This window comes from Hippopotamus amphibius, chromosome 3, assembly GCF_030028045.1.
Source record: "Hippopotamus amphibius kiboko isolate mHipAmp2 chromosome 3, mHipAmp2.hap2, whole genome shotgun sequence".
Lineage (NCBI taxonomy): Eukaryota > Metazoa > Chordata > Mammalia > Artiodactyla > Hippopotamidae > Hippopotamus > Hippopotamus amphibius.
In genome coordinates, this window is record NC_080188.1 from 67,557,206 (window position 1) to 67,575,931 (window position 18,726).

Sequence of the window (18,726 nt, forward strand, 5' to 3'; positions counted from 1 at the left end):
CAGCTGTGACCCAGTTTGGGGAATTGCTCTCTAGGCCTCTTTTCAAGTAAATGTCACCACACCTCCATTGGGGGGATTTACTGATTCACGGCTGGTGTGATCCACCCTGCAGGTGCTTGCGGCTGCCACGCTTGGCCAGCTGCAGTTCACCTCAGAACGTCATCCCATCAGAGGCCTGGTCTAGCTCAGAAGTTAACCCAAAGGGCTTCAACAGAACAGCCTCTGCAGTTACCAAGTCAATCAACCCAGACACCCTCCGTAAGGGACCCCAAAAGGAAGCCAATTCTGGGGTCCATGGATCAGAGCCTGGAACTCTCCTAAAATTTGAGGCAGCTTTCAGAACCACCATGCTGCTCTTTTCCCCATGTGGGAGAGGACATACTATACCAATGTACCCAGGGAAGGGAACCCTGTCTCCAGAGAGCATTTAACTTTCACCAGGCCCCATGCTGGTGTAAGTACCAGGCATCTCATTTCATCCTCACCAGGAATGGTATGAGGTGACATTAGTGTCCCTTGCATAAACAAGGAAAGGGTATCTCAGAGAAGTTAATGCAGTTGCCCGAAATCACACTGATGGTAAATGGAGGAGTTGGTATTTGAACTCTAGTCTGTTCAGCCCCAGAGCTGTGCTTTTTTTTTTCTCACAGCAATCAGAGCGATCTTAAAACAAAAGCCAGATTAGGACACTCCCTTATCAAAATGCCCGGGTGACTTCCTCTCATCCAACTTCTGCAGGACCCTGCCTGCTCTGGGCTCTGCCTGCCTTTCTTGCCACATCCCCAACTTCTTCTCTGGCTCTCTCCCTTCCAGTCCTACTGGCCTTCCTCCTGTTCCTTGGAATCGCTAAGTCCCTGACTCAGGGCCACCATACTTGCCATTCCCTCTGCCTAGAATGCTATTCCCTGGTGCTCTATAGGCCCCTTTTACTTCACCCAGGTCTCTGCTCCAGTGCCCCCTCCTCAGGGAGGCCGTTCCCAACTACTCTGCCTAAAAGAGACCCCTTTCCCCACAACGCTCTAACTAGTCCTCACTCTACGCCTGACGTTTCTCAGCAGCACTCACCACACCTGCAACGCGTACTCCCGGCTAGTTAACTGCTTACTGCCGGTGCCCCCACTAGACGCAAGCCCCACAGGGCAGGCACTCTGCATTGTTCACGGCTACCTCCTCATCGCCAGGCTCAAGCCCCAGAGGCGTGACCACCGAGTTGGGTTGTTGCGCATCCTTTACCCTCTGCTACCTCTGCTTGGTCCCAGCTTACAGAGTTCTGCTACACAGTAGCTGGGTAACCTTGGCCAAGTATCTTCAGCTCTCCAGAGAAACCTTCCATTTGCTGATACTGGCCCTGACAAAAGAGGGGACTGCTGTTTCATCCCTCTCTAGAGACCGCATCATTGCCTCGCTCCGATATTTGTATGACACAGCCAACTTTAGAATTTTGTGATTTTATCAGAGAAGAGACATCTGGGGCAACTAACGAAACAAAAGGATAATTATATTTCACAAAGAGGAAAAAAAAAAAACCTTCAAAACAACAAACTATTTATTGCTAGAACAGACAATTGGTTCATATAATGCCTTCCAGCATCTTTTGAAAGCAGATAGAAATGGACTGATTAAAGCAGAGTTATAAAGAGCTATATGACCTGGCACTGAATGAAACAGAGGGCTTCTAAAAGTGGAATTTCTGAGATTCCACCAAAACAAATCTCCAAGCGTACAAGGGGATCGAGGCAGAAGCTAACCATAATCCACAAGAAGGCCAGTATTCAGCAGAAAAGTTTCTAGAGATAAAATTATCTCTGTTTGGGGAATGTAATTTGTCTCCCTTGATGTATAATCCCCCGCCCTTCCTCATAAGGTTGCTGGAAGGTGGTTCCTTTTCCATAAAACATTTCACATTCTGTAGAAGTATTCTGTAAATAAACAGAGGGTGGTTCAATTTCAAAACTCTGGATTTACTTTGAATTTACTGGATTCAGTCTATCTAAACATTGTTTTACTTGTGGAAATTCCTTCCTGCATCTGAGGGGCTTTTGTTTGCTGGAATTTCTTAGTTTTTCTCTCCTTTCTTAATACATATAGCACTTCAAAGGAACTCCTGACTTCGGGCCTTGGTCAAGCTCTGAGGGTGAAATACCAAAGCGATAAGAGAATGGTCTTCTGGGAAATTTTCAGCCAATGTCTTAGTTTACAACTTTTAACCAATCCATCCATTCCCTCACTCTCATAGGTAGGAGATGATAAAGCTTTCCTGTGTAGCCAAATACCAGTACAGATAAAATGCTGCCAATGATCTCATGTCCAAAGAAAGAAGAAAAAAGGAGTTTGCATTTATTTTTGAATTCCACTGCTTGGCTTCAGTAGGAGAAGTTGCAGAGAAAAAAATAAAAGCTACGGATGGGAAGTGAAGTGGAGGAGCAGACACAGGGCAGTGGTGTCCTGAGTGTATTATTTACAGAATAAATCACGCAGAACATTGTATTTTCATGTAGCCTTCTCCATATTTCCAGATTTATCCTTTTACTATGCTGTATTTGATCACAAAGTTTGAATATTCCTGAACACTTTCAATCAGCAGACAAGTGTTCACATCCCGTAGCAACAGTGTAAGTTTATGTGATATTCAAACATGAACTATATCTAGCTTCCTGCATATATACCGCATGCTAACTCACACTAAAATATCCTTTTCATGGCTTGAATAATCTTCCAAAGGGTTTTTTTTTAAAGTAAAAGAGAAAAAAGGCTACAGGTATTTTAGTATTATTTATAAGCATTACTGAAATTCTCGTGCAGCAACCAATTTAGGCTCCATTCTTAGAGAGTCTTTGAACCGTGACATTATCTCCCAAGGGTACTTTTTCGTTAAAGAGCCATGTTCCCACATACTTGGCAGTTGTCAAAGAGGAAAAAGAGACAGCATATAATGTGCAGCTTCTTACAACCAAGATGTGCGCATTTTAATGATGTTTAACTTACTTTTTCATTCCACGCCCACAGTCCAATTCCAAGAAATGCTATTCCCAAAAACTGAAAGAAAGGGAGAAAGTGGTGTAAGTATGAGGGCAAATGCCATGTTTTTACTAGTACAAAGTTTTCAGTTTTTTTTGTTGTTGTTGTTACTTTACCTGCTGAGAAATAGTTTTCTCTAAAATCTGAATAATGGTCTTTAACAGGAAAAGAAATACCATCACCCCCTTGATTAAACTTATTACAGCATTAAGAAGGACACCTGTTTAGAAGTCATTCGGATTATGAAGAATAACAATTAGGTAGAATCCTGAGTAACATTAAAGTCATCAATAATGTTTAACACTGCCTTTTTGGGTAGGAGCAGAAGCAGGAAGTACCCCCATACATCTGAGCACAATGTTCACTAGAAAATGGATAACGAGGGCATGAATTTAGAAGAGCTGGAGATTCTCTCCTTGCCATCATGCCATCACGAATGGGCCGGGGTGTGGAGGGCATGCAGGAGCCCCCAGTGTACCTCAGCAAGCTCTTCATCGCTCCTTTAAAAGGGAACATAAACCTTATCAAGTCCGGGGTGACCCAAATAAAGCACCCGGAGTCTTCTGTCTGTCGGAAACTTAAAATACTTATATTGTAGTTGAGAGCACATCCATCACTCGGCCTGGTCTCAACTCAGTGCCATGACTTTATGCATAACATGCAGCTCACAAATAACACGCGAGAATGAGTTGAAAAACACACAGACTCACTCAGCCGTCCATCAGCGGCATTGAGTATGGGGTGCAGGAGGGGAGCCATCAGTAGTAACCAGGGGGACAGTCCATTTTAATCAGTTCTCACTGTATTCCATCCCCTTTGAGATGCACATTTTCCCACCACATTTTAACATCTCTGAAATTGGGATGTGTCTTAAAATCCATGGTGTCTCACAGTTTAATTTCTTTTTTCCCTTGAGTGTACCTAAGATAATAGTGTGTCTTATAATCAGAGTTTCCCAGGTTTGGTGACACATTGCACAGAGTTGTCCACCCGCTATGAGCTCAGGGATCAGGACCGGGTGTAACTGGCCACAAAGAAAGACACACCTTAGTCCTCCTCTTTATTATCAATAGCAGCTCTGAGTTTCCTCTCCCAACAGTGAAGTGAAAAGAGGGTGGGCAGGTTGACGAGCGGTTTCAGTCTGACGGCAGCTGCACACGCTGTTCATTTTACTAACATCTTGATCAAGTTAAATGTCAGGGAAGCTGTCCACTGATAGGGGGGCATGGAGAAAATAAGAGTGAGGGTGGTTACTCTCTCCAGTTTCATGGAAATTTGAGAAGGGTCCACCTGGCGAGGTCTTTGCCATTTGCAGCAGGGAGTTACGACACTTTGTAGGCAACGGCTAATAAATCCGAAAAGGGCTGGGAAAACAGCAGGAGCAGAGGGAAGAGAGGGGACTGAAAAAACACAAAGGACTGGCTGCTCTGAAAAGGTGATGGTGTTTTTAAAAGCAGAACTTCCCAAATCCCTGAACAATTATGGGACACTGCTGTGAGAGAGCACACAACCCTACACAGAAAAGCTCAGCAACATGTCCTTACTTTAGCCAAAACTGAGGTCTCTTTTCTTCCTACCCTTGCTCATAGAGGTTTGAAAAGTGTTTAGAAAAATCTGTTTTCAACATCCCCACTAAAAACCACTCTGCTCAGTCCCGCTACTGACCAGGCCAGAATGCTATTCTGCTTTACAGTTCTGATCCGAAGCCACACATGCTCCAGTCCCAAGTGACACAAAAGGTTTTGGGGACTCCGCAGCACAAAAAGCAATTCAGAGTATCACTCTCATATTCACAGGTCCTAGGCACAGCAGGGTAGCAAGGGACAAGTGCACACCCAGGAGCCCTTCAGACCTAGCAGTCACGGAGCGCTCGACCACATGCACGTGCACATCAAACTCAGCCCAGCGACATCAAGACTTTCTGATGCTAAAGCTCTCTGTGGACAGAGGTTTGGTCACTTCCCTGATGCAGTATTTAATCTCAGTGCCACCACAAGCAGTGGGTGGGATGCTGTGGCAGAGGACATCACGGTCTGCTGTCCCTCTCGCTGCTGAAGAGGGTGCATGGGTCACTGCTGAGGGCCCCTGCCTCATCGCTAATACTAACCTCTCTTTATTGCTTGCCAGGCACTCTGCTGAGTGCGTTGGATGCCGTGTCTCTCCTAAGTGTGACAATAATTTTATTCCGAAATAGGCACTATGATGAACCCTATGATTTTAAGAACAAGAAAAACGAGGCTGAGGGTTTAATTTGCGCAAAGACACACAGTTTCTGAGTGGAGAAGCAGAGATTTGAACCAAGATGAGTCTAAACATCAACGTACATGTTCTTACCAGTCGTGATAAATCCCCCTTTTCCTCTATGGGACAGAAAGTTGAGGCATTCAGGTTAGAATTATATGGGATACGACAAGGGCCTCCTATATCCCCTCCCCAGGAAGCAAAGGGACGTTGAGGAGGTAAAAAGAGATGGAATCCTTGCCTTCACATTAAGAACTGGTTGTAGAACAGACATTCCCTGTGGTGGCGTCATCAATGGAGTAAAGCAGAAAACAGAATAATTCAGTGGTGGGTCAATTTTCTCCTCTTTGTATAAAGTTCTCCTCTCTCTTCCTGGCACTTTGACAAATCTTTTTCTTTCCTGAATCACATGGAAGGAGAGTGGAAGCCAAGTTTTCAACAAAGAAGAGAAAAAATCAGGACCTAAAGAAGATTCACAATTTCCTTTATAATCTTGCTCCAGTATTTCCTGCCTTAACTGTGACTTTTCAAACAAGGGCTGAGAATCTGGAGAAAGAACACTGAATTTGAAGTCCAGGAAAGCTGTCAATAGCTAAGCGAGCGGTGCAGGGTCAGGGCCTCAGCCCGTACATACCTTTGCTGCTCCATCACCAGCAAACGTCCTCCCAATTACTTTCAGCCCATATGTTTTGTTTTAAAATCAAGTTGTTCCAGTTCCAAATAATTAAACAGAGAAGAGCCAAAAACAGAGACAGGCACGCAGCACTTGAAGCACACTCAGTCTCGCCTTTCCCACCTCCCAAAGAAAAGGCAACCATAAACTCCCAAACTGACCTCATTCTGAAACCCAGAGGCCACCTTACAAGGAACAACCAAGAACGTTAAAGTCAGCTCTTTATTCCTTTGAAACAGAAACAAAACCAGATCTGAGGCATCTTCCCATGTGGCAATATATGCAAACATGCAGTCAAATGTTTGTCTACCCAATTTTTGATGTTTTAAAATGACTATTAATTTTGCCAACAACTGTCAAATGCTAAGTACTGTGTTTTATATGAATGAGCTAAAACAGCACTGCCTAATACAGTAGGCCCCAGCTACTGGGCACGTGAAAGATAGTTGGTTCAAACTGAGATGTGCTAGTAGGTGTAAAATACACACTGGATTTAAAAGAGTTAATACAAATAAAAAGAATGTAAACGAGCTCACTAACCATTATTTATTTATTTATTTTTATTGAAGTATAGTCGATTTACAATGTTGCGTTAGTTTCAAGTGTACAGCAAAGTGAGTCAGTTATATACATACATATTACCACTCTTTTTAAGATTTTTTTTCCCCACATAGGTTATTACAGAGTATTGACTAGAGTTCCCTGTGCTATACAATAGGTCCTTGTTGTTTATCTATTTTACATACAGTTGTGTATATCTGTTAATCCCAAACTCCTAATTTACACCACCCCTTCCTTTTTGAAAACTATAAGTTTGCTTTCTACTTCTGTGAGTCTGTTTCTGTTTTGTAAATAAGTACATTTGTATCACTTGTTTAGATTCCACATATAAGTGATATCATATGATATCTTTCTCTGACTTGTTTCACTTAGTATGAAAATCTCTAGGTCCATCCATGTTGCTACAACTGTCATTACTGCATTCTTTTTTATCACTGAGTAATACTACAGTTGTTTTATTTTTGATTACATGTTGAAATGACAATACTTTGGATATATTGGGTTAAATATTAAAATTAATTTCATTTATTTCATTTTACTCTTTTATTGAGGTATAGTTGATTTAAAATATATTAGTTTCAGGTGTACAACATAATGATTCAATATTTTTATAGATTATACTCCCTTCAAAGTTACAAAATAATGGCTATATTTCCTTTTACTGCATAATATACCCTTGAAGCCTACTTATTTTATACATAATTTTTTAAATACAGCCACTAGAACATTTAAATTATATATGTGGCTTGTGCTATATTATTATTAGACAACACTGTTCTAAAGTGTCCCACAATAATCCCATGCAGTAGTAGTATTCTTCCCATTCTATAGGAAAGAAAACTGAGACTGAGAAACATTGAGTAAGTCTCTCAAGATTACACAGGTGCCTGAGCTGGGTTGCTCAGGAAATCTGACTTCTCAGTTCAAGCTCAAAACCATTATAACACTTTGCCAATGTGCATAAAATCTTTGTCCAGCCAAATAAGGGATGGAGAATTATACTGAAACTCATGTCCTAAGACTCAAAATCGCTTCTTCAGTTTCTAGGTGTTCAAAGCAAAGGTATGTTTTCTTGACTGGGAGCGAGAACGGCACTAGGTAGAAACAGAGTGTGGAATGCTGAAGGAAGCCTGCCAGGCTTGGCAGAACAAGAGCCAGCAGAGCTGATCTTCAGGAAAAGCTGGAGAGGAAAATGGCCCTAGGCCGTGACTAGGGTGCTGGGGCTTCTCTGCCAGGAGGGTATCTGCCCCCTTTTCTCTGAGGCCTATGAATAGAAAACACTTTCCTCCATCTGTTGTTTTCATCCTTGCTGAGCCTCCAACATATCAGAAATGGACCAGTGCTCCATTCTAACTGGTACAAAAATGGGTACTTCAAGGAGCCATTCATCCATCTATCTACAACCTTCAACAAATATTCTTGAGTTCCTGCTTTGTGCTAGGAACTGCTTTTGTCTTGGGATGAATGAAGGTAAGAAAACAGATATAGTCCCTGCCCCCAGTGAGTTTAAAGTCTAATAAAAAAGATAGATTTGGGGGGTGGGGGGAGAAGGGAGAGTGTTATTAGTTGCCTCCAGCAAAGGGAATAGGGCCGGGGGCGGGGGTGGGAGAAGAGGATGGCTCTTCCTAAGAATGCTTTTTGGGTCTTTTGAATTTTGAATCATTTTATTGTATCACCGATTCAAAATACAGTACGTTTTTGAATGTTTGCCAAAAAAAAAAAAAGAATAGATTTTTATCAAATAAAGTGTAAAACACAAAATCACCCTTGATGGTGCTCTAAAGGAGAAGAAAATAAGGCCAATACAAACTATAAGAGGGAGATTTGACCTAGAGAGTGGTCCAGGAAGGCTTCCCTAATAAAGGATGTAGGAACTGGGGTCTGCAAGATGAGAAGACGTTAACTGGTAAAGAAAGGAAGGAAGAGTGTTTCAGTCAGAGAGAAGAGAATGTGCAAAGGCGCTATGGTAGGAGAAGCACAGCAAGTAAAGGGGTCTAAAAGGTGACCGGTGTGGCTGGTGCATAGAGAACAGGGGAAGGAGGGGAAGGTATGGCAGGTTTGCAGTGAGAGATGCAGGCAGGACCACCCCATGCAGGGCCTTGTAAGCCACAGTAAGGAATGCATTCAACACCCTGAGAGTGACGGGAAAGCATTCAGTGCCGTACGTATGTAGTTGGCTGAGGCGGGGTGAGAAGGCAAGTCTTTATCAGATTTGGGCTTTGGAAGAATGATCTGAGCTGCAGAAAAGATTATAAGAGAGTTCAGAGAAGATGCACAGCAGCAAGAAGGAGGGAGCTTTGGTCATGCAGACAAGACCCGACTGTATTCTGGACTGAGATGTGCTGGAGAAGCACATGGAATTAAGAGTGTTTAGAAGTAAAACTGACATTTTCAGTGAAGCCTGGATATGGTGAAGGGGTGGGAGGAAGGGTGAAGGAGAGGGAGGTATTAAGGATAATGCCTGTATTTCTGGCATCTTCTACACGGAGACTATGGCTCTTCTAAATCCATCTCGTGTCCTCTCTGACAGAAATAACTCTCGGGTGTCAATTTCATAACTAGCTTGAGATCTAGCAGCATCTCTGAAGGACAGTTTTCTTTCATGGGTATTTCAGCTGCTAACTGAATTCTCTTTGAAGCAAGTTTCAGCTTGTATACTTTTTAAAAATAAATTATTTAAAATCTATATACATGTCCACCACCTCCTACTATTTTTATTCGTAAAAGGAAGTAATTATGTATAGCTGTGTGTTGAAGTTCACAGGCACTTCTTCAAGGGACATTTTCAATCCTCTTTGCTTAGAACATAACAATTACGTCAACAGCACCTGCCCAGCACCCTGTGAACAGACTCAAAATAACAATGCAGCAAGGTAAACACAACAGAGGAAAATCAAAATCAGGTCAATCTCACCTAATGGGAATCTCGAAAATATTACCCTAAATAACAATGGAAAGAACTGTTACTCTTTAATCATTCTGATGACGTTGTTTTCAGAAATTTTAAGCTCTGCCTGAATAAACAGGAGAGATGCATTTAAAACATTTGGCACAGAAGAGAGGAAAGAGGAAGAATGCCATTAGGAAAGACGTATTTTGCTGAACCGGCAACACGTGTACATTTTATTAAGATGTTTTTCTGACACTTGAGTGTGACCAACACTCCAGGTCCGGCGGGGTGGGTGAAGTGGAGCAGTCCACAAGAGTGGTAAATACTTCTGTTAACAAAATCCATGCTGTCTCTATCAAGCAGGGGCTGACTGCAGCCACAAAATGCCTCTGGACATAATCCTTGCCATGTCAGAGGCGTGAACATGGGTTGGTGGAAAATTCAATACACAGAAAGGCAATCCCGATTTTGCCACTGGGTCCCCATGTCCCTGTTTGTACTTTCAAACTGTCCGGAATCCTCATGATAAGATGGCATGGCAGATAAAGTCAGAACTTGTAAACAGGACATTCCCCATCTGAGCCAGGGTCCACCTCTCACTTCACTTTGCCCCAGTGGCCTCCTCCATGTGGCGTGAACACAGCTTGGCCAAGGCCCTAAGGCTGAGCGGTACAGGATCATTGGAGGAACAGCCACCCAAGGGCCGAGGCAAAGGACAGAGAGTAACAGGAGCCACGCTGGTTGGGCTTCGAAGGCCGTGGTGGTGACTGTGATTTCTCCAGAGACAGAAAGAACCACTGGAGGGTTTCCTGACTTCCTAGAGCCCCCTGGTTCTCATCTATCAAATGGAGATACTAAGAGCACCTGAAGAAACACCCAAAACAGCTGCAGGGGTCAATGTGACAAAGTGAGGACTGGGTGAGATTCAAAAATCGAATCACAAAACGAAACAAAACAAACCCCCAAAATCGAATCACATGCCCAGAATAGTCAGTACTTCCTACACATTAGTTCCCTCCCTGTTCTCAGGCCTTTCTCAGCCTTCTCCTCCTCTCCCCGGACCTACCACGGGTCATCAGTGCGACACCCTGCTTCCAGGCCTGCATCCTCCGAGGATGAGAAAGCATCCTCATTCACAGTGACCAGAGGTCCCTCTCTTCTCAACTTCTGCACCTCTTGCCGCACGTACCCTTATTTACACAAACAAGACTGTAAAGGAGTGATGTGGCCTAAGGTCAGACTCCAGGAGTGATGGGGACTGTGTTAACCAGAGAGCATGTGCCTATTTAAGGGAGCGCAGCACCTGCTCTCCAATTAATCATCTCCTTCCCCTGACACAGGCTGGAGGCTCCTTCCAGGAACAGTGTATACAAGTATCCCTGTGCATTTAGAAGAAACAAACTCTAGTCTGAATACCGAGATGAGATCATGTTTAATCTCAAATCTTTTCTCTTTCTTATCTTAGCAATCTGGTTCATGAATTCTGGGTGTGACTGGCCTCAGAACTTAAAAACCTACTAATTCTGAAATCCCTTTACAATAAGTTTCTCCCATCAGGGCTTCTTGATGCGTCGTCCCTCTCCCTAATCTTATCACTCCTCGTTTTTATTTTATATCCTCTGTGATGGGTTTTGGTTTCATTACATCCATTTTTAAAAGTAGAATCTTTTTGGAAGCATGTGGGATATAAATTATAAGCAATACTGATTGGGGCAACTTCTCCATCTACATCCCCCTTTTTTGGAAAATTGTCCCCCACCCTCAAGGGGGGGCCCCTGCAGCCATGTCTGCAAAGCAGGGCCCACCCCTTCTCAACCCTCTCGAGATGGAGGAGCAGACTGTGGTGGGACTGTGACTCAGGAAAAGACATCTATTAACTACGAAGCTGAACTAGAGTCTCTCTTCCCCAGAAATTGGGGTACTGGACAGAGTGATGTTTGTCAGCTTCAGTCTCCCTTATGCTAGAACAGACTTGGGTGCTGTGGAGAGAGCACGCACGTGCAGCAGCAGAAAAGAAACCAAGGCGAACGTCTCTTCCTTATCCCCAGGACCCCTGGCCGCACCTCCTGATCCTGGGGTCCACGTGATGGCCCTGGGTCCCTACTGTATGTCTCCCCCTCCCACCTCGGTTCAAGCTACTTTGGGGGCTCCCTGTTACTTGCAACCAAGAGGGTCCTAAGACAAACATAAGAAACCAGATTAAGTTCCCTCATATTTAGTCCTGTGAAAAGCTCCCTGTACACAATTAAATGTGTGGAACAGGCATGAGCACCATGGGGCTCGAGAGAGGAATAACGACCTGGTGGAGGGTACCGTTCCCTTCCAAACAGCTGAGGAGAGACTCCAGTGGTTCCAAACTACTGGGTAAGCTGTTGTGACTTGGTGTGAGAAGTTACACAAGATGAAGCCATGTTCCACCTGACAGAAAGGGCTGCCCTCTGCTTGCTTGTTGAATTTTGGAAGCAGAATGATACAGCCAGAACCCAAGAAATGGTTCCCCAAGCAGAGCAGTGGTTCCCAAGCACTGTGGACCCATGTCTTCTCCTCCTGTTTTCCCAGAGAGGACGGAAAGGCTCTCTTTGCCTTTGAGCTCGCTCTGAAGCGGAAGGTCAGAGCACCTCTTGAAGAAATGTCTACAATCCAGGGACAATCTTGTTCAGAAATTCCTCTGTTAGAATTTGGAGCTTAACATTTTGGCAAGAACTAGTCATCTGAGATGGGAAGCGAGAGAAAGGGGGAGGGCTATGCAGGCAATAAAACCTATATTCCTCTTGGAAATTACTCGGGCAATGCAGGCACATAGAAAGGAACGTGGGGGATTATGCAATTTGGGATGGAAACACGGAGGCTGCAAGTTTACAGCTCACTGATCTTTGTCTCAGTAAAAGCCAGGCTTACACCGCCTGGGCTATTCCATCTGTAATTCTCTGATGAGATTAAACCAAGGCTAAGAAGAGACCAGAGAGATGTTCTGAAGGCTGAGGAGGACTGAGGGATAACTCCAGTATTTCAAGCCACAGGTACAAGAAGTTATCTGCAGAAAAACATCAGCCTTTGTGGGAATAAGCTCCCGCGGTTTGCATTAAACAGCCAAGCAGTGCCACTCTAGCTAACGGCAGCTTTGGAAGTTGAATACTCTCAGAGGTATACTGTTTTCGTGTTGAAACACCTTAAAGTTTTAAAGAAACATCTTAGGAAAGACTTAAAGGTTGATGCAAAGAAAAATTAAAATAGGATTACTCTTTTTTAAAGCACAAGTAGGATTATACATTTCAATTCATCTAATAAGTACATACTTTCAATATATACTGGGCACTATGCTAGGTGCCAGGCACAAAAAGGTGAAAAATACAACTGATGATCTCTTTTCTTAAAGAGCTAACTTTCAAGGGGCAGTGAGTGGGAACAGAAAAGGAAAACCAAGACTCAAGCACAGGGGAGGGAATGGCACCTTCCCAGAGACACGTTGCCATAGAAACACAGAGGTGAGGCTCTGGGATCCCTGTGGAGGGTCAGAAGAAGCTTCCTAGGAAGTGACACATCAATTGCGTTTTAAAGAGAAGGAGAGAGGAAGACCATCTCCTGCAGAGGTAGCAGCTTGTGCAAAAGGATCAAAGCCTGAAACAGCACGTGCCTCAGGAATCCGTAAATGCTCCCAGGGCTGGAGCAGAGACGTCAGGCCAAGCCCGGGGCAAGCAGTGCTTCTCACAGCGTGGGTCCCGCTCCAGGGACTCGTTAGAAATGCAGATTCTCAGGCGGCCCCAGACCTACCTCCTCACCAACTCTGGGGTTGGGGCCCAGCAAGCCCCATCTTAACAAGCCCTCCAGCTAACTGTGAAACATGGTGAAGTCTGACAACCACTGGGCTAGAGGTTGCTAAGCAGGGACCTTATCGTGGCAGGCTGTGTGTGTCCTGGGGACCAAGGCACCACCGAGCTACTTGAAGCCAACCAAGGACTTTTAGGAAAACAGTGACAGGATCAGACTGCATTTTAGAAAAATCATTCCAGTACAGTGCAGAGAATAAACTGAAGGGAGGCGAGGCTGCAGGCCATGAGACAAGTTGGGAGGCTCCTGTGGTCATCCTGGTGACACTGACACCAGCCCAGGAAGGCAGAGGCAGTGGCAGTAGGATGAAGACAGAAGAGAAGATTAAGGAGGAGACTCTCTGGGACTTGGTGACGAGAAGGACAGGGTATAAGGTCAAAACCATGGTTTTCTAAACCAGGATACCTAGGTTTGAATCCTAAACATGCGATCTTGGGCAAGTCAATCTCCCTGTTCCTCAGTTTCCAAATCCATAAAATGGAGATATTAATTTCCATGAAAACAATCTCCATGGGAACAGAGATTCTTGTCTGTTTAGTTCATTCCCAAACTTAGAACAATGTGTGCTTCACAGTAGGTCTTAAATAAATATCTGTTGAATGAATGAGTGAATTAGTTGTGGGAGATGAGGAAGAGAGAGGAATCTAAGAAAATTCCCAGGGTTTTAGCTGAAGTAACTTGATAGGCTATGGTGTCCTTTTCAAAGTTAGGAATACGGGTCAGGTAGAAGATTTTAGGAGAAAAGTCTATTTTAGAATTCAGTTTTAGAATGAATGGATAAAGAAGATGTGCCATATATATATACAATGGAATATTACTCAGCTATAAAAAGGGATGAGATGGAGCTATGTGTAATGAGGTGGACATAACTACAGTCTGTCATACAGAGTGAAGTAAGTCAGAAAGAGAAAGATAAATATTGTATGCTAACTCACATATACGGAATCTAAAAATGGTACTGATGAACTCAGTGACAAGAACAAGGATGCAGATGCAGAGAATGGACTGGAGAACTCAAGGTTTGGGAGGGGGCGGGGGTGAAGGGGAAGCTGAGACAAAGCGAGAGAGTAGCACAGACATATATATACTACCAACTGTAAAACAGATAGCCAGTGGGAAGTTGTTGTGTAACAAAGGGAGTTCAACTCGAGGATGGAAGATGCCTTAGAGGACTGGGACGGGGAGGGTGGGGGGGACTCGAGGGAGGGTCGGGAGGGGAGTCGAGGGAGGGAGGGAATATGGGGATATGTGTATAAAAACAGATGATTGAACTTGGTGTACCCCCCAAATATAATAAATAAATTAAAAAAAAAAAAAGAATTCAGTTTTAGGCACATTGCAACTCAGATGAATGTCAGACATACAAATAAAACTGTCCTGGCACAATCGCATGAGGGCCAGGAGGCCAGACAGCAAACTCGGGTTAGAAATCCAGCTCCATCACTTACTCTCTGTGTGACTTCAGACACACAATTTACCCTCTCAGTTCTCTATTTCTTCCCTATAAAATGTGGCGATAGCAGTATTCATCTCATAGGGTCACTGGAGGAGACTGAATGAGATGATGCACTTCATGTGCTTTGCAAAGGGCCTGGCACACAGGACGCGCTCAGTGAGTAATTGTTCCTGTCGTTATCATGAAGGCTACATAAAGAGTTTTAGAGAAGAGGACCAAGGCATCACCCTAGAGAACAGTAAGATTCATGATAAAGTGCACAGAGGGAACTTGAGGGGAGACTGCAAAGAAGTAGACAGAGGGGCAGCAGGAAACCAAGACAGACAGGTGCCCCCAAAAGCACAGATCAAAAGTCTGCCACATCATATATACATTACTAATAAAAAACATCAAATTGTACACTTTAAATATATGCAGTTTATTGTCTGTCAATTGTATCTCAATAAAAGTTCTTGAAAAAAAAAGTCTGCCACCTGTGATTATACATTAAGTCCAGAAGACACACGGGCTGCTCTACTAAGCAAGGGGGCTGAAACAATAGAGACTGCTTCTATTCCATTAAACTGAAGATAAAACATAGAGCGACAAGAAAACATGCAACACAATCACTTCCCTTTCAAATTCGTCCCTGACTCCAGACACCACTGGCACCACCACCAGACAATCCCCCCAGGATGACTGGGCAAGACCCGAGGTTAGTTGAGAGGGATGGCAACTACCAAGAAGGAACTCGGGACTGGCCTGGGGTCACCTCTATAGTAGCCAGTAATGTCCTTTGCCTTGTGTAAGGGACAAAAGGGAAACAGAGTTAGGCAACGTGTTTCAAAGACTAACAGACTGGGTATCAGGATATCCCTGGTTTAGTGCCAACCAAGACATTAACTAGTGTGTGAATCTGGTCAAGTCACACTGGACAACAGTCTCCGCAAGTGTAAACGGAGAATGACAACTCCTGCCCCAGCTACGCAGGACTGTGGTGACCAACGCAAGAGAGGGGATGTGTGATACAGACACCGGCTGTAACTAAAATATCACATTTTATCCACCTGATAAAACAACACTGAGATACATGCTGTTGCTACTTGCTGTGTCATCGGAACATACGTAGCCCTTAAAAATCAGTGCACAGTAGCTGTTCATGGAATCTCTGCTTATCTGGGGTCTGTTTCCAGAGTATTTTATTATGTTGGGAGATAATGTCCTCGAGTTTCTGCACTTCTTATGAATCGCTTGGAATTACAAGTGAGTCATTTGCGACAGACTATCTTTTCAAGGAGATGTGTCTAGCAGACAGCCATGGAAGAAAGACAGAGTGTTTACAGAGATCCTACAAAGGATCCAGCAGGCTTGCTGCCTGTTATAAAAGTTTGGGGTTCCCTAAACGCAGGGTTCCCCTCCTATAACACAACTCACTATGTATACAGGTGTCAACTGGCCCTCTCTGCATCAGCCTATGGAAATTGGGGCTCCAGGGAAAAATGAAAAATACTGATACACTGGCAACTGGTACTGCTGTGATTAATGAAGTCCAATATCTCTGACCCAGGAGTCTGGCATCTCTGCCAGCATCCATGACTTGTAGTAGCATAACTTGTCAGCTGGCAGGTAGGGTAAAATCTCAGATCCCTCACAGCTCTGGACATTTGGTGTTATTGTTTTAAAGAAGAAGGGCTGGTGTTTCCCTCTCACCCAACAGATTTTTCTCTGGCACCCACAGCTTGCCCTGATCTGTGCTGTTGGAAGTCAGCTCAGTCAGAGCTGAGGAGGCAGAGGAGCTGTTAAGTCAGAGCTATTATTGGTACTCTTTTTTATTTTTTTTTGAAACATAATGCAAATAATCTCTGTGCCTATGTATCTGTGTGTTTTAAAATTTTGTTATGCCTTTAAAAAATTTTGTTTGCTTATCTGTGTGTGTATATACACACACACACACACACACACACACACACACACACACATATCCTTTCTTTTCTAAGAAATATAGTGACACACATTTTCTGGGGGAAAAAAGTGACTCTCTTACTAAACAAACGTCTTTGCTATAGTCAATGTATAATTCTTTTATTTAAAAATGTTCTCATTTAACTGTAAATATTAAAAATTCTAAGAAATAACTGCATGTTTCAGGTGAATTTTAGTAATCACATGCCTTAGTTAGAAATAATTGTTAAAGAACACCAGGGGATGTAAAATCCAATTCCTCGGGCAGGATACAGAATGAGCGGAATGGTGGTGCCTACCCTCTCCACCCCCGTCATCCACTCATCACCCACTGGCACACCCTCCTCTCACCCCACTGAGGCAAAACCACTACAGGTAGCTATATTCAGAGCACACTGACTTCTTGTTAGAATTCAGAATGTGTAAAATGAAATCTTACTGATAACATTAGTAACAAAGGCACCCAAGAAATCATCTTTGAGAACCACAAGTTCATATTAAAACAGCACTGAATTCTCTCCCAGTGGGCCTTTTGAAATGCTAAGTTCTAAGAGAAACACGCTACACCCAGAAATGCCATGGAACCTTCTTAACAGCTATCCCAGACGCCGTAATTCTGATCCAATTAAATATGCACAGTAAGAGTAATAGTAGGTACCTCCATTTCAAGCTCTTTTTTTTTACACTTCCACGTTCATGTTTAAAATCCCCTTAATGTTTTTACCAGATTGACGTCATCTTTCTGATGCTTTATACTCAATCACAACCCAAAACATCTTGAGGGATGAATGCAGGATACGTGGAGCACACCCAGGAGATCCAAATCCACTGATTATCATGTGAAAGGAGGCCTAGAGGCAATTAGTCCTTTGCTGTGGATGACAAATAAAGCGCCACATAAAATGTTCTATACACTGAGGCGTCTTTGATAGGTCTTACTGGCTCAATGACTCACAAAGGATGGGTAGGGAGAACGTCTGAAAACAAAAGGAAAGACTGCCGGCACCATTTAGTTATTTATTCTGTACGTTCAGCTCAGTTTTTCCTCTTTCCAACTTTTCATGACACTATAAAAAGAAATGGAACGGATTCTTTTCAACCAAGAACATCAGTACTGCATACTAAGAAGGAGAGTATTGGCTTAACACAGGACCCATATAAACCATTAAAGATCAACCTGCTCTCTCTAGTTAGGTATTTTTAACAGGGGAAATGGGTTTTGACAAATCACTCTTTTGTATGTTCTTTTATATTAGAGTTTATTACACAGACTCTCGGAAATTAATTTACATACTGGACAAGCTGTAGCTGAACAATTCACAGCCTCAGGATGGAAGGCTGTGTTCTCAGTAGGCACTTCCTTGGAAACTATCCATGGATGTGCACTCTGGAATTTTCCTTTTCTATTGAAATTGTGTGGAAGCGTCTCAAGATGAACAGCAGCATGATGGATATGTGAATAAGCTGCACCTGTTTCCTCTGGTTTAAAGATGCCCACAACTTTTTGTTCTCTGAACAAAAGCTGCATGACATTAAAGTGACTTGAAGACATAAAACAATGTGCTAGAGATCAACATGCTTCTAACATGGTTTATTAATCCAGATGAATATAAAAAATGAACACGGAAACAGGAATATTTGTAAAGACTAAGACCAGTCATATTCGCCTGAAGTTAAAAGGGATAGTACAAAGGGACCAAATGAGTCATGAACAGTAACACAATCAAATGAGCATGGTCTTTGGTGACACATCATGGTTCAAATCTGGGCCCCAGCATTTACTAGATGTGACCTTGGACAAGCTGACAGACTCTCAATTTTCTTACCCATAAATGGTGGCAGTAATAGCATCCTCATAGGACTGATGTGCGAATATACGAGTTAAGGTATGTGTTTATGTACAGTATATACTCAAAGAACAGATTATTACTGCAACTAAAAATATCATGGAAAAAGTCTCTTCCCTAAGCATCATATAGGCTCACTTTTCAGTTAACAAAAGGCAATTATCATGTCATCTGTGTGTTAGTCAATTAATCTAAGCAGATTTTTTACTGGAACCAAAACAGTATACACCGTGGGAAACAAGATTACAAAGAGGATTTTAAATCTTCCTTA

The 18,726-nt window shown here is 43.2% G+C and overlaps 1 protein-coding gene across 1 annotated transcript in view; it reads right to left on the reverse strand.

Annotated features, from left to right (window-relative positions):
* The window catches only part of TSPAN5 (tetraspanin 5), a 170,889-nt gene that overhangs the window by 25,348 nt on the left and 126,815 nt on the right, over positions 1-18,726 (reverse strand). The window contains exon 2 of the mRNA XM_057728809.1: positions 2,986-3,036. Coding sequence (XP_057584792.1) covers positions 2,986-3,036 — 51 coding nt within the window. The remainder of the gene's footprint in view (positions 1-2,985; positions 3,037-18,726) is intronic.